We start from the raw sequence: 12756 nt of genomic DNA, 5'->3' as shown, positions 1-12756 counted from the left end.
TGCCCTTTAAAAATGCTGGAATGGCGATATGGCCCCCAGCGATGTCTATACCTTGGCCAATTTCCATCCGATTCTTGAGCGGAATACCTTAAACGATTTGTGGATCGATTTTCCATGATTCTGTATTAAAATCTGAGAACAAAATTTTTTAAATATTTTTTCTCAATTTTCCTGGGGGGAAAATTTCCAATTTTCAAACGATGCCCTTCAAAAATGCTGGAATGGCGATATGGCCCCCAGCAATGTCTATATTATGGCCAATTTCCATCCGATTCTTGAGCGGAACACCTTAAACGATATGTGGATCCATCTTCTATGATTCTGTATTAAAATCTGAGAACAAAATATTTTTTAGATTTTTTCTCAATTTTCCTGGGGGATGCCCTACAAAAATGCTGGAAGGACAATATGTCCCAATAAAGGAACATTTCGAATTTTGTGTTGCAGGATTCGCATTTAATTTGCATCAAAATATTTGAACAAGAAAAATAAACCAAATTTAGTTTTTTGGTTAAAATTGTTTTATATAAAGTACTAAATGTGAATATCTGATTGATGAGTTGACAAAGACTTTTCTATCTCCTGGAGTAATCCCTGCGATCTTTTTCTCTTCTCCTATCCCGGCTGGTAGATCGAGAGCGATCTCTTGATCGGGATCGATCCCTGCGATGTTTCTTGTCATCTCTGCGACGACGATGGTGTTCGTCCGAATCCCTTGATCGATTAGAAAAGTTTTTCTTGGCATCTTTGTGATTGTTCCTTTGATCATCCTCAGAGTCACTGCTTTCCGAAGAAGACGAAGATGAAGACGACGAACTATCATTATCTGAAGATTTTCTTTCCTTCCTACTGGGCTTATCTTTATGCCTACTACTCTTGGACTTCTTTTTCTTTGTGCTCTCCTTGTCCTTGTCGTCTTTATTCTTTTTTGATTTTTTTTTTCTGGATTTATTGATGCCTTCGCCCTTACGTTTCATTCGCTCAATTTTTTCAAGCTTCTTGAGCAACTTCAGCTTTTGTTTTTTTGTCAGAGATTTTAGAAACACTAACTCTGGATTTTGTTCAAGGGGATTTGATTCCTCCTCGCCGTCGCTAGGCACCAGTTGGTGCCTTTGCTGATTTATTTTGATGCTCTGAAGCTCTAGCGCCGATCGTTTCATCATAAGACCATCCTCTTTCATTTGTTCCTCAAGAACATTCTTGGCCATAATATCGTCGGCTTCGGTTTCGGCGTGAATTTTACGTGCTTCGCTCATCGAAATGCTGTACATGCTGCACTCTTTGTCTGTATTTATGTGACCCCACTTGTGGCACTTCAGGCAACGGACGTTTCGCACTTGAATGCCGAAGGGCTGATCTCTGATCTCGGTATCCCCCTTGCAGTATGACTCTCTGGGTGCATTATACTTTCGCTGCCACTCAAACTTGTACTCGGGCTCATTGTCGTCCTTTTCGCGTTCCTTCCGCACACCTGGCGGAGGCTCGTACATGAAATTTACACTTAATTTGTCTTTGCTGTCCTTGCTCAGCATGGCCTTGTTCTCATGTAAATTCTGTTCCTTTTCATATTGGGTACGCAGCTCCTCTTGCTTCTTTTTGTAAGCCTCTGCTTGCTGCTCTGCCATCCATACCTAGAATTTTTATTTCATTAATTGATATTTCATCAGAAGAAAATCAAGTACTCACTCGCTTCAAATTATCCCTGGATGCGGGATGGAAGAACTTTTTACACATGTAATTGTTGAAACCCTTTCCCATCTTGCTGTTGGTTATTTAGTCGCGCAGTCTTACAAAAAATAAAGAATTTATAAAATTTGTTACTACAAATATACAGGGGGACTGCGTTGTTTATAAAAGTTCGGGAAGTGTTGCAAAACTTCCACAGATCTTCCACTTATCGATAGGCACATTTTACCAAAACCTATCGTTATTAAAATTTATTTTGATTTAAGAAATGTACCAATTTTTCTTAAAAGCGATAAAATAAAATATATATTTACTATACAGAACTCTGTAAATACCATCTTGCAACTTGTTCGATTAATATGCTTCTAAGCAGTGGTGCGCTTTCCAACACTTTTGTTTAGAGCGCCCGAACTGAATAACTAAGTCACTTGTACTATCTTAACCTACGACTATGGAAAACTACGATGAATCTATTATGGTGAATTGTCCCTACAACAAAGAGCACAAAATGTTAAGGAAGAAACTCCAGCAGCATATCCTGAAGTGCCGAGAGCTTTACAAAGACACGGTGGAGTTGAAAGTCTGCCCATTCAACAAGATTCATTTGATCCCAGAGCCGGAGTTTTTTGTAAGCCCGTGACCCCATTATATTTATCAAAGTGTTTTATCAGCATATTTCTTATAGCAACATGTCAAAATCTGCGAGGACCGTAAGATCATAGTACAATATCAGACAAGTGCAGCGGCTGTTTTGGACCAAGATACTAGGCACGCCAAAATAGAATGCGAAGAAAATTGGGATGATGTCAACGAGCCCGATTATGATCCTCAGGCCTACTGCTCCAATGCGAATATTGTCCGGGAGCCTAATGGGATGTTTCCCTCGGAAAGGAAGGCGTTTATTAAGGAGGAGAATCGCCGTCGTTTCGGAGACGACTACGAAGACGAGGAAAAGCCAAAAAAGAACAAGTCCAAGGATCCTCGCAGGGAGAACAGATCTACGCCCTACAATCTCAACGCGAATAACAGAAAGTGATCGTAATAGGTTCCTAAACGCAGCTAGTTTTTTTTTTTAAAAATACATATACTTAAGCAGTCACAGTCATCAACGGTTTATTCAATTATTAACAAAGGTTTCAGTGGCATTCTAAGCTTCGTCCTTGTCATCTTTAGCCTTCTCCTTTTGCTTTTCTTGCCAAAGTGCGAAACGCTTGCGCTCCTCTTCCCTGAATTTTCTCCCATCATCGCGGGAGAGTCCGTAATGGGATCGAACCACAAAGTTTTCTTTTTCCATTAAATTTGGAGTGTAAGTAGGGACGTCTTCATCAACATCCCAGTCTGCTTCACACGGTACGCTCTTTTTCTGATCAGTCTTTGGACTTTCGTCCGGTGTGACTTCCCAAATGTCCGATCTATTGACACATTTCTTGACGTGTTCCTATTTAGTAGTCAGGAAAAAATATCAGATTATAAATGTTAATTATACTTATCGTACATCTATTTTCCACTTGCAAACCCGGTGGGAGCTGTTAAAAGGACATATAAGAAACTTGTCAGGATTAAAATCCTTGCCCCTACAATGCACAAGATGAATAGACATACGACCGCGCAGGACGCGATGAGATCTATCGTACGGGCATATCACTACCTCGTGGAAAGAAGGGAAGTCCAACTCCTTTTTGCGAAGACTTGGCATTTTGTACCATTTATGGGACATTTTTAAATTGAATAAGTATTGAATTGAATATGTCTGCTAAAGAACTAAATCGCAGCGAAAGATCTACTATTAGTAGATTACAAAAAAAAAAAACAATATTTGATACAAACCTTTTTCAGAAAAGCAGAGATGATATACTATAAGATATGTTCGTATGTGTTTACAGCCAGCAGATGATACTCACTGTTTTTAAAAAAAAAAACAAAAAACTAAACTAAACTGTTTTGAAAAAAAAACGCAAAAATAAATTCCGATAGATTTCAGAAAAACAAAAAAAACAAAACAAAAAACGAAAATACGAAAAAAGAAAACGAAAACTCTAAACTGTTTTGGAATAACAACGGAAAATCTATTTCCAAAAAGAAAACTCAAAACTGTAATGAAAAATAACGGAAAAATAATCTATTTCCAAAAACAAAATGAAAACTTGAAACTGTTTTGAAAAAACCACGGAAAATCTATTTCCAAACGCAAAACTGGAAACTGTTTTGAAAAAACAACGCAAAAATGAATTCCGAAAATCTCGAAAAAAAATAATAGAACGGGAACGATATTTTAGAAACACTCAACGAACTGAACTCAACGATCACTTAACGTAAAGTGAAAATAAATTTACATTTTTCCTACAGGCAGTCAGAAATGGAACGCATGGATTACTTGATCAGATGAATGGATCTCGTTTGCTCAAAGTTAGTTAGTTTAGGTTATAGGCATAAGATTTAGATCTCTAATTGATTAAGATTTTTATAGCATTTTGTAATCTTTAAATATTCCAATTGTTAAGCCAACCACTGAAGTTGCAAACTTTTGGGAATCAAAAAGCGTTGTTCAAGAAGACACACACTTCGAGAAGGTTTTGGCTTTATCCACTTTTCAAATCAAAACATTAAGATGATCCATTTGCGAAAAGAACTATTCTTTATTGTAAAGAAAGGTGGCATTTTCACACGCTATTTTTTTTTTTGTTGTTGATTTGTTTTTTACACTCTAATCCGTACGGTAAAAACAGTAAACAGTGTGTCACATTGGCTGGTCCACTATGCTGCTTCTCCTTTACGCGGTCTCCATGGGCTGGGCGGCGGTCTCCTCGGTGTACTTGCCCTTGTCCTTGCCCAGAGCAGCCAGACGTCCCTTGCCACGGCGCTCCAGAATGGCCTTGCGGTCCTTGTCGAGCTTCAGCTTGACGATCAGCACCTTGCTGGGGTGGATGCCAACATAGACGTTGGTGCCGTTGGCGTTCTCACGCTGGATCTTCTCGACGTAAACGACGAACTTCTTACGGTAGGCCTGGACAACCTTGCCCACCTGGTTACCCTTGAAGTGGCCGCGGATCACCTGAACCTCGTCGTCACGACGGATGGGCATCGAGCGCACATTGTACTTCTGGCGCAGCTCCTTGGACAGGGGGGCGGACATGAGGCGGCGGCGGATGTGCGAGGGCGCCTGGAAGTGACGCTTGCGGTTCTTCCTGCGCGACGACGACACGAACGGATTCTGCTTCATCTTGCTTGTGCGCCTGTAAACAAAATACGGTTTTTCGATAAGTGACTGGAACTGATGCAAAGGTCCACACAGGTAATATTTTTGAGACGGTGGCTCGATTTATTTACTTAAATAATAGAAATTTTAAGATAAAGCCACGTGTGGCGAACAGACCTAGCCGAAACGAGAGGTTAAAAAGAAAGAGACCAGATTTGCAGAGGGCGAGCCATCCAGCAAACCAGGGCTCCTAACATTAAACATTTATAATTAAATCATTTGGTAACACTATTTGGTATGCTTAACAGGGTTGTAAAATGTCAAAAAATAGGATCTTTAATCTAATTTAAAGCATTTTTTAATAATTAAATTTAAAAATAAACAGTATTTTATTTTTCATAGTATATTTATTTAAATTTATTCCGTTGGCGTGAAAAGTTATATATTAAATGCAATCAATATTAGTGTTGCATTTTTCTGTACTTTTGTAAACCAGTATGTTTTCTAAAATATATTATTTTTTATAAAATGTAGATTTAAAATAGATACAGTTCCTAAAAATATAAACGATAGATAACCGATTGAAATTACTTATGTTTTTCTTTCAGAAAATAAGAGTGGACTTTCAGAGCATGTCAATACTTCAAAAATCGGGTTAACACGTTATATTTCCGGATTGAATTTGTTTATATAATTTAATTAATTCTACTGTATTCCTAAAAATTGTAGAGCCTCCATTATTTTTTTAAAGTTTTACCCCAAACTATCGTGTAAGTCAGACCCATTTAAACAGCGCTTTGAAACAAATTTTAGTTTTTAAATTATAAAAAATTATCATAAATAAAAATAAATCTATGGCAAAAATTGGAAAAAAAAGCTAATAACCATAAACCTCTTAAGCCACGGCACTGTCCAGTGTGTTGAAAAGCTATTCGTGGTGAAAAGTTGTTTCAAAATCTTCTTGAATTGCTGATCGCCGGTGCTGCTGCTGGAGAATCGGTATTGAAAATTCACTCGTGTTTGAGCAGTCAACTTTTGCCGTTGTACCTTGGGGAACTGCTCCATAGATCATATAGAGCCCAGTTTGGCCACTTGATTGAATTAATACCTCCAACACATTCAAGATGATGAACAGCCTGAAGAAACTGCCCGTGCGCATGGTGAGTAGTTGCTAGTGGAGTGCCACGCCCCCAATCGAGAGTGTGGCTTTAATTTAATTTGTATCTTGTTTATTTGTATTATAGCTGGTAAATGCCGCTGCACGTCAGCAAAATGCTGCGATGTCCTCGACCACAGGTCTTCCCCCACCACTCACCTTCCTCACCGAAGACGAGAAGATGATGAAGGAGACTGGTGAGTTTCCCCCAATGGGGCTTTATGTACTTGTAACTGTAAAACTAGGTCCCCGAGAATGATAAGCGTGCTTTATTTTTATACCATAATATTAGATATTTTATTTTGTTTAGCTAGTCGGTCTAGTTACGTAACTCCAAGCAGCACATATTGATGCTGTTCTCTTTATTATTTATGAACATTTCCATTCCAATATTAGCTAAAGTCACATTTATAGTATAGAGCTGCATTGTTGGGTGTGTTAATATTTTTTTGGATTTTTGTTCTTTTTTTGCTGATAAAGGGTGTTTAGTCGGGGGAGAGGAGCAGGTCGCTTGCCAGATAAGCACATTTTTTATTAGTGTAGGTAGTGTAGGTAAAATATCATTTATTATCAGGAAAGAGTGTTTTATTTCTGATTTTATTTTGTATTATTACAAGAAAGGCATTTTATATTATGTTTTATTAGTCGTATTTGAATATATGGTGGTTTTAATAAGGAATAGGAAATTTTCAAAGATAAATTAGCCAAACTTATATAATTTGATGCAAACTATTTATGCTGTTATTAATTTTATTGTTTTATCTAAATTTTAAGAGATAGAAAAGTCTTGAAAATATCCTTATTTTTATTCTTAAGGTCCTTAAAGAACAAATATGTAAAATATAAGTATAAGTATTTGTCCTCAATGAACAAATATGAAAATTAGAAGTATCTGGGTGGCACTATTTATTAAATTATTTGATTAATTTTATTAATTATTAATTTTTATTAATTATTCAAAGTAAAATTGCTTTTATGAAAATTAAAAATGGCGTCCGAATGAAAAGTGATCATATAAAGTGCAAAGTTTAATATATTTGTTGAAAGTGTTAATTTTCTAATAAAATGAATATAAATTATTAAAAGGATATTTTTATGGCCTATAAAGCTTTTTAGTTTTACGCCAAAAAGCTGCCAACTTGGCAAGTTCAAGGTCTGACCTTATCACAAGCTTTCTGAGGGTAAAATTTTCCCCTCATTAATCTAAATAGATTTAGTCTTCTGCTGTTTCCATATATTATTTTATGGAAGAAAGACATTTCCAGGCACGCTTACCATTCCACACAGGTAAACCAAAAAAGGGGGTGGGGTGACACATACATATAGACCAGCCCCATACCGCCCGATCTCACACACACGTGGTCTATATATAGCTTTCGGCTGCTTCGCCACTCAGCAGCGACTTCCACCACCGTCTGTTCTCGGCCGGCGTTGGCGTTCCTCGCAGCGAGGCCGGCGAAATCAAGAAATAAGTTACCCAAAGCGCGAGTTCGAGTTTAAGTCAGGTTTTGAGATACTTTCCACACCAAAAAAAAAAAATATAAAAAAAAATTATACATAAAAAAATAATAAAATACCTAGCACACCCCCCACATCCTTTAAAATTGTAAACATCCTGCACCTTTCTTCACAAGTCAGTCAGCAGTTTGGTTTTGGGTTTTTTAAGCCACGTCGACCAAAAGGCGTTACACTTGTGATAGAGCATTAAATGCGGCTGTGCCACACCCCCCGCCCACCTGTGGTCACTGTTCTAGTGTTCGCGCCGGGCAATCGGGGGCGTGGCACTTGGCCGGGCGCCCCTCCCTAGAGAGTTGAGCCAATTGAGTGGGGGTGTACTTCTCCTGCAATCCAACTGGCTCCTAGTTGGGATGGTTACATTTTCTTTCTAATTTAATTATTCATTTTTTTTTTGCCCAAAATTGTGTCCCTCTTATCAATCAATCAATTGGTCCCTCAATCTATATGGCCTCCTATATATATTATTATTTAATAAGTGTGTGTGGCTATATGGTACGATGGTTGCGTAATACGAGCTGAATGCAAAGTGGCTAAGTGCATAAAGTGAAACTGGTTTTTTTTATATTTTCAAATCAGCAATAAGTTCCAGTCACTGCACTATCTTAAACCCTAAGTCAAGTAATCCAGAGATTAAATATATATTTTCTAGAAAATATTTATAATTTATAAGATTTTTTAAGGTAAACTTTTCAAGGCTAACAATTATACCAATTTACTTTTTCTTTTTTAGACAAAATAAATATAATATTATATTTTTTATAGATATAGAAATAAGACTAAAATACTTGGAGAATTTCTCTAGAAATATAATTCTTCCAAGTTCCAGTACAGTAGGCCACAAAACATGCTACAGCCAAGAATCTTTTTTAAAAAGCTCCCAACTACAAGTTAAATTCACTCAAAAATCGAACAAGATGTAAGTTTAGGATAAAGGTCCTATGGGACACGTCACACATGGTACTAAGTGACTGGAGAGACAGAGCATATGGTGTGGAAAACTTGATGAATATGTTAACTAAATGAATTATTTAAGCATTTCCCAGGCCAGGCGAGACACAAAAACATTTCCCACTGCATACAAAGTGGCAGGAAAGTAACTAGCGAGGATACGAGGAGCGGGGTGTGAGAATTATAGTGGGTGTGTGCCAGTTGTTGGCTTTTCAAGCAGCACAACAATGTCTGACAAAAAAATAAATGCTTAAAAAAGATCAATAATAAATATGCCGAGAATAGTAGAAGTTGTTTGTGAGGAGAGCTAGGAGAGCTGAGAGAGCCTCACGCGATCAGAGAACTCAAAAGAATCTGCTGATAAAAAACGACACACGCACAACCCACACAAATAAACAAAGTATCTCAGATATGTACCTCACAAATACTTCACAAACATATATATGTATCTGAAGGCAAACATCAGGCCCCTTAGAAGAAAAAGAGGCAATAGATACAAGACAGAAACTTACGATTTTTTTTTTCAAAAACGTGCAGTTAAAAGTTTTTAAAGCTTCATTGAAAGCTTTTTAGTGATCAGTTTGGACAAATAGCTTTTATAAAATGGTATAATTTAAATGTTTTTATTATCTTAACCCTTTGTTAACTATTTATTAATTTTATTTTTATTATTATTTATGTTTGTTATTCACTTTCAGTTGCCAAACTGGCTCAGGAACAGATCCAGCCTTTGGTTAAGAAAATGGACTTTGAGCACAAGTTCGATCCCTCTGTGGTTAAGGCCGTTTTCGAAAATGGTCTTATGGGTATTGAGATCGACACCGAGCTGGGCGGCAGTGGCTGCAACTTCATGACCAACATTGTTGTTGTGGAGGAGCTGTCCAAGATCGATCCCGCCGTGGCCGCCTTTGTGGACATTCACAACACTCTGGTCAACTCCCTGATGATCAAGTTCGGCAACGACGCCCAGAAGGCCAAATATCTTCCAAAATTGGCTCAGGAGTATGCTGGTAGCTTCGCCCTGACCGAGCCCGGAGCAGGATCCGATGCCTTCTCCCTGAAAACTGTTGCCAAGAAGGACGGCAAGGACTATGTGATCAACGGCACCAAGATGTGGATCTCCAACTCCGATGTGGCTGGAGTTTTCCTGGTCTTTGCCAATGCCAAGCCTGAAGATGTAAGTATTTTTAAATATAGTTTTCACTTTTCAACCAGCTCCATCGATTGCATAATATTTTCCATTCCTTATCTTAATGTTTTTTTAAATTATTCCATGCTTATCACTTTGAAATCAAAGTTCAGATCGTTAGAAGATTAAACGTGCTAATTTTTTTAATGGAAATAATAGATCTACAAATATTTTACTTTTTTTAGGGCTACCGTGGCATCACCACCTTCATTGTGGACCGCGACACTCCTGGACTGATTGTGAACAAGCCTGAGGACAAGCTGGGCATCCGGGCTTCCGGCACCTGCATGATCACCTTCGACAATGTCCGCGTTCCGGAGGAGAACATCCTGGGTACCTTCGGCCATGGCTACAAGTACGCCGCCGGTTTCCTCAATGAGGGCCGCATCGGTATTGCTGCCCAGATGGTGGGCCTGGCCCAGGGCACCTTCGATGCCACCATTCCCTACCTGCTGGAGCGCAAGCAGTTCGGCGAGGCCATCTACAACTTCCAGTCGATGCAGCACCAGATCGCCACCGTGGCCACCGAAATCGATGCCGCCCGCCTAATGACCTACAACGCCGCCCGCCTGCAGGAGCAGGGTGTGCCCTTCCAGAAGGAGGCCGCCATGGCCAAGTACTTCGCCTCCGAGGTGGCCCAGAGGGCGGCCATCAAGTGCGTGGACTGGATGGGTGGTGTGGGCTTCACCCGCGATTTCCCCCAGGAGAAGTACTACCGTGATGTGAAGATCGGAGCCATCTACGAGGGCACCACCAACATGCAGCTGAGCACCATTGCCAAGTGCATCAAGAAGGAGTACTCTGGCTAGGATCGAACTCAATCAATCCCTTCCAATCTAATCCTGTACACAAGCTGAGATATCGTACGTCAGATACGTCAAGTGCATTTATGTGTGAGAACTGCTGAGACATTTTCCGGTCATCCGATTTCAGTTCTTTCCATGTTACCTTAGCATTTAGCACATAGTTCTTTTTGTTATATTGTATCAAATACAATTAAATTTACATTTAATATAATTAGAGAGTGTTTTTTATTATTTTATTTAATTAGTGGCCATTTCCATCGGTTGTTGTGAAAGCTGCCAGCATTATATTGATGACAGTGATCATGAACACTCCCATTACCAGAAGATCGTTGGTTCTTTCGTAGCTTCTACCCTTGAATCGCTTTAGACGTCTCTGTGGGACATATTACTTATAGGAAATACTTTATAAATTATATTTTTTGTACCTTAAATATCAACATAATTCCAACCAAAAGCTGCAGTACCAGGGAAAGTATCACCAGAATTAAACAGTACGTGTAGGTGGAGGCCTTGTCGTTGTAAGTGATCAGGAATCGTAGCTGATTGGCATTCGCAGAGAGCAAAGCTATATCCATGAGGCCTGAAAGTAAATAAAAATAATTATAATACATTTATTTATAAAACTAATACCTACCTTCTGCCACATTTTTATTTGTGGCATAACTATTCCCACCCGATAAGTCACTCGAGCATTTCTTCTTTTTACTCATGGGTTTTTGTAAACTAATCACACTTTGATCTTCCTCTTCAAGCTGCTCTTCCAGTGGGATTTCCACATCCAAGTCGCCTTGTGGACCACCACAACATGGACCACTTGTGGTACTGGCGAAACTGCCCTCGGAGCTGGGGGCATCCGCCACAGATACTTTCACAACATTTGTGTCCATCGTTCGAGTGTTTCACAAACAATAAACACTTAAATATTCTTTTGCGAAAGCTTTCCTTGTTTTTTTCCAGTCAACTTTTGCGGTCTGTGGTTTGAAAAATTCCGATAAAAAAGGAACGACACTGACCCAACTGGATAGCCCGCCAAAAATCTGGGGCAGTCGATTGACCCACAAAGTATCTCATGGGTTGAGATATTCACTAAACCGATTGCCCCCGAAAGTATGCTACCGTGATGAATCTTGAATGAGAGAGAAGCGAGCGTTTATAATAAATTTTAAATTACCTTTGCATTTTTATAAATTATTATCATATTTTTTAAGAGGATACCCTTTCTCCAACAGCTCTTCTCTTTATGGTCTTTATGGGAAGTCGTAAAAGTGCCACACAACCTGAACAAACAAGATCCACTTAAGTATCTTTAAGATACGCAAACAGAGCTTGCTTTTGTCACCTTTTTGCGGATTTGCAAGGTTTGCAGTGATACTTTCTGTGCCCTATCTTCCATACTATATTTAAAAGATTGAACGAGTTTTTAATAGGGTTAACCTTTGATAGGTAATTATAAGTTCTTTGGAAATAGTTTTTATTTAATGACTAGACAGCTGCCGCAAAGGATACAAGTACTCGAAAGAAGGTGCGGTTCTATAGTTTTGAAACTCAGACATAGGTCTTTTTTTTTTAAATTTCATACTGTACTTTATTTTTTCTTCTTTTTAATAGTAAAAAATGTATCCCTAATTTTAATATTTTCTTAAGGATTTTTTTTAAATTTCAATTCCGCCCTCGAAAAATATGTCGCACTGCAGGACCTTATCGAGCAAGTGCGTCACGCGAGGCAAACAACTGCTGCCCCGGATCCTCTTTTCCTTTCCACTCCCTCATCTTTCGGGTGCTCGGGTCCTGACCATAAAAAAGTCAACCGTTTGTCTGCGTCTCTCCCCCACCCATGTTGTCCTTCCCCACCTGCCTCAAAACCGCAACAAAAACAACCAGACACAATTGCTAAGCAGCGGCAGCTCCCACGCTGGCTGTCTCTCACCAGCCGGCACTTTTCAGGCCCTCCCCTTCTGAACCACCACCCCCAAACCGGCACTCTCTGGGCCTCCTCTCTCGCCAACTGATTTATTTAGCACGTGTAGTTTGTTTGCCATTTTGGCTGCCATGCTTGTGTGGCACGGCCCCCATCGATGTTTGTTATGACTGGAGCTGGCGCTCTTTGGCTGCCGCTCTCCCGCGTGGAGCTCTCTTTATGCGCCCGCACAGTGGGACTTGATGAGAGTTTCTTGTTAAATATTATATGATAATAAAACTGATAAAAATGTGGGATATTAATTTTTTATTTTTATATAATATTTTAACAATGAATTTT

At 39.0% G+C, this 12756-nt stretch overlaps 6 protein-coding genes across 9 annotated transcripts; 2 read left to right on the top strand and 4 right to left on the bottom strand.

The window, feature by feature from the left end:
- Positions 1 to 434: 434 nt before the first annotated feature.
- On the bottom strand, positions 435 to 1904 carry LOC6506292 (corepressor interacting with RBPJ 1). The gene is made up of 2 exons (XM_001958151.4): positions 1687 to 1904; positions 435 to 1631 (listed from the first exon to the last, which is right to left on the bottom strand). Exons 1-2 carry the CDS (start codon positions 1756 to 1758, stop codon positions 576 to 578), a joined length of 1128 nt encoding a protein of 375 aa, XP_001958187.1. The 5' UTR covers positions 1759 to 1904; the 3' UTR covers positions 435 to 575.
- A 149-nt stretch (positions 1905 to 2053) lies between these two features.
- Positions 2054 to 4465, top strand: LOC6493667 (gametocyte-specific factor 1 homolog). Its single transcript, XM_001958152.4, has 2 exons — positions 2054 to 2314; positions 2372 to 4465. The coding sequence occupies exons 1-2, from the start codon at positions 2138 to 2140 to the stop codon at positions 2720 to 2722; spliced, it is 528 nt and encodes a 175-aa protein (XP_001958188.1). The 5' UTR covers positions 2054 to 2137; the 3' UTR covers positions 2723 to 4465.
- On the bottom strand, positions 2775 to 4149 carry LOC6506291 (gametocyte-specific factor 1 homolog). 3 transcript variants are annotated; one of them, XM_014909217.3, is made up of 3 exons: positions 3514 to 4149; positions 3182 to 3447; positions 2775 to 3124 (listed from the first exon to the last, which is right to left on the bottom strand). In XM_014909217.3, exons 2-3 carry the CDS (start codon positions 3401 to 3403, stop codon positions 2834 to 2836), a joined length of 513 nt encoding a protein of 170 aa, XP_014764703.1. In that variant the 5' UTR covers positions 3404 to 3447; positions 3514 to 4149; the 3' UTR covers positions 2775 to 2833. The 3 variants fall into 3 exon arrangements, with proteins under 3 accessions (XP_014764703.1, XP_044571070.1, XP_044571069.1); XM_044715135.1 differs by having other exon boundaries at positions 3335 to 3447; XM_044715134.1 differs by lacking the exon at positions 3514 to 4149 and having other exon boundaries at positions 3182 to 3482.
- On the bottom strand, positions 4299 to 5165 carry LOC6506290 (60S ribosomal protein L26). 2 transcript variants are annotated; one of them, XM_001958154.3, is made up of 2 exons: positions 5060 to 5165; positions 4299 to 4919 (listed from the first exon to the last, which is right to left on the bottom strand). In XM_001958154.3, exon 2 carries the CDS (start codon positions 4904 to 4906, stop codon positions 4457 to 4459), a length of 450 nt encoding a protein of 149 aa, XP_001958190.1. In that variant the 5' UTR covers positions 4907 to 4919; positions 5060 to 5165; the 3' UTR covers positions 4299 to 4456. The 2 variants fall into 2 exon arrangements, with proteins under 2 accessions (XP_001958190.1, XP_032310171.1); XM_032454280.2 differs by having other exon boundaries at positions 5014 to 5075.
- Positions 5166 to 5839: 674 nt separating this feature from the next.
- On the top strand, positions 5840 to 10710 carry LOC6493668 (short/branched chain specific acyl-CoA dehydrogenase, mitochondrial). Its single transcript, XM_001958155.4, has 4 exons — positions 5840 to 6042; positions 6127 to 6235; positions 9203 to 9681; positions 9879 to 10710. Exons 1-4 carry the CDS (start codon positions 6007 to 6009, stop codon positions 10500 to 10502), a joined length of 1248 nt encoding a protein of 415 aa, XP_001958191.1. The 5' UTR covers positions 5840 to 6006; the 3' UTR covers positions 10503 to 10710.
- LOC6506289 (ninjurin-B) lies at positions 10711 to 11966 on the bottom strand. The gene is made up of 4 exons (XM_001958156.4): positions 11715 to 11966; positions 11134 to 11625; positions 10925 to 11079; positions 10711 to 10872 (listed from the first exon to the last, which is right to left on the bottom strand). Exons 2-4 carry the CDS (start codon positions 11384 to 11386, stop codon positions 10741 to 10743), a joined length of 540 nt encoding a protein of 179 aa, XP_001958192.1. The 5' UTR covers positions 11387 to 11625; positions 11715 to 11966; the 3' UTR covers positions 10711 to 10740.
- Positions 11967 to 12756: the final 790 nt, after the last annotated feature.

Source organism: Drosophila ananassae, chromosome 2R (assembly GCF_017639315.1).
Source record: "Drosophila ananassae strain 14024-0371.13 chromosome 2R, ASM1763931v2, whole genome shotgun sequence".
Lineage (NCBI taxonomy): Eukaryota > Metazoa > Arthropoda > Insecta > Diptera > Drosophilidae > Drosophila > Drosophila ananassae.
Note: the sequence above shows the minus strand (reverse complement) of the source record. Positions and strands in the feature narration are given on the sequence as shown.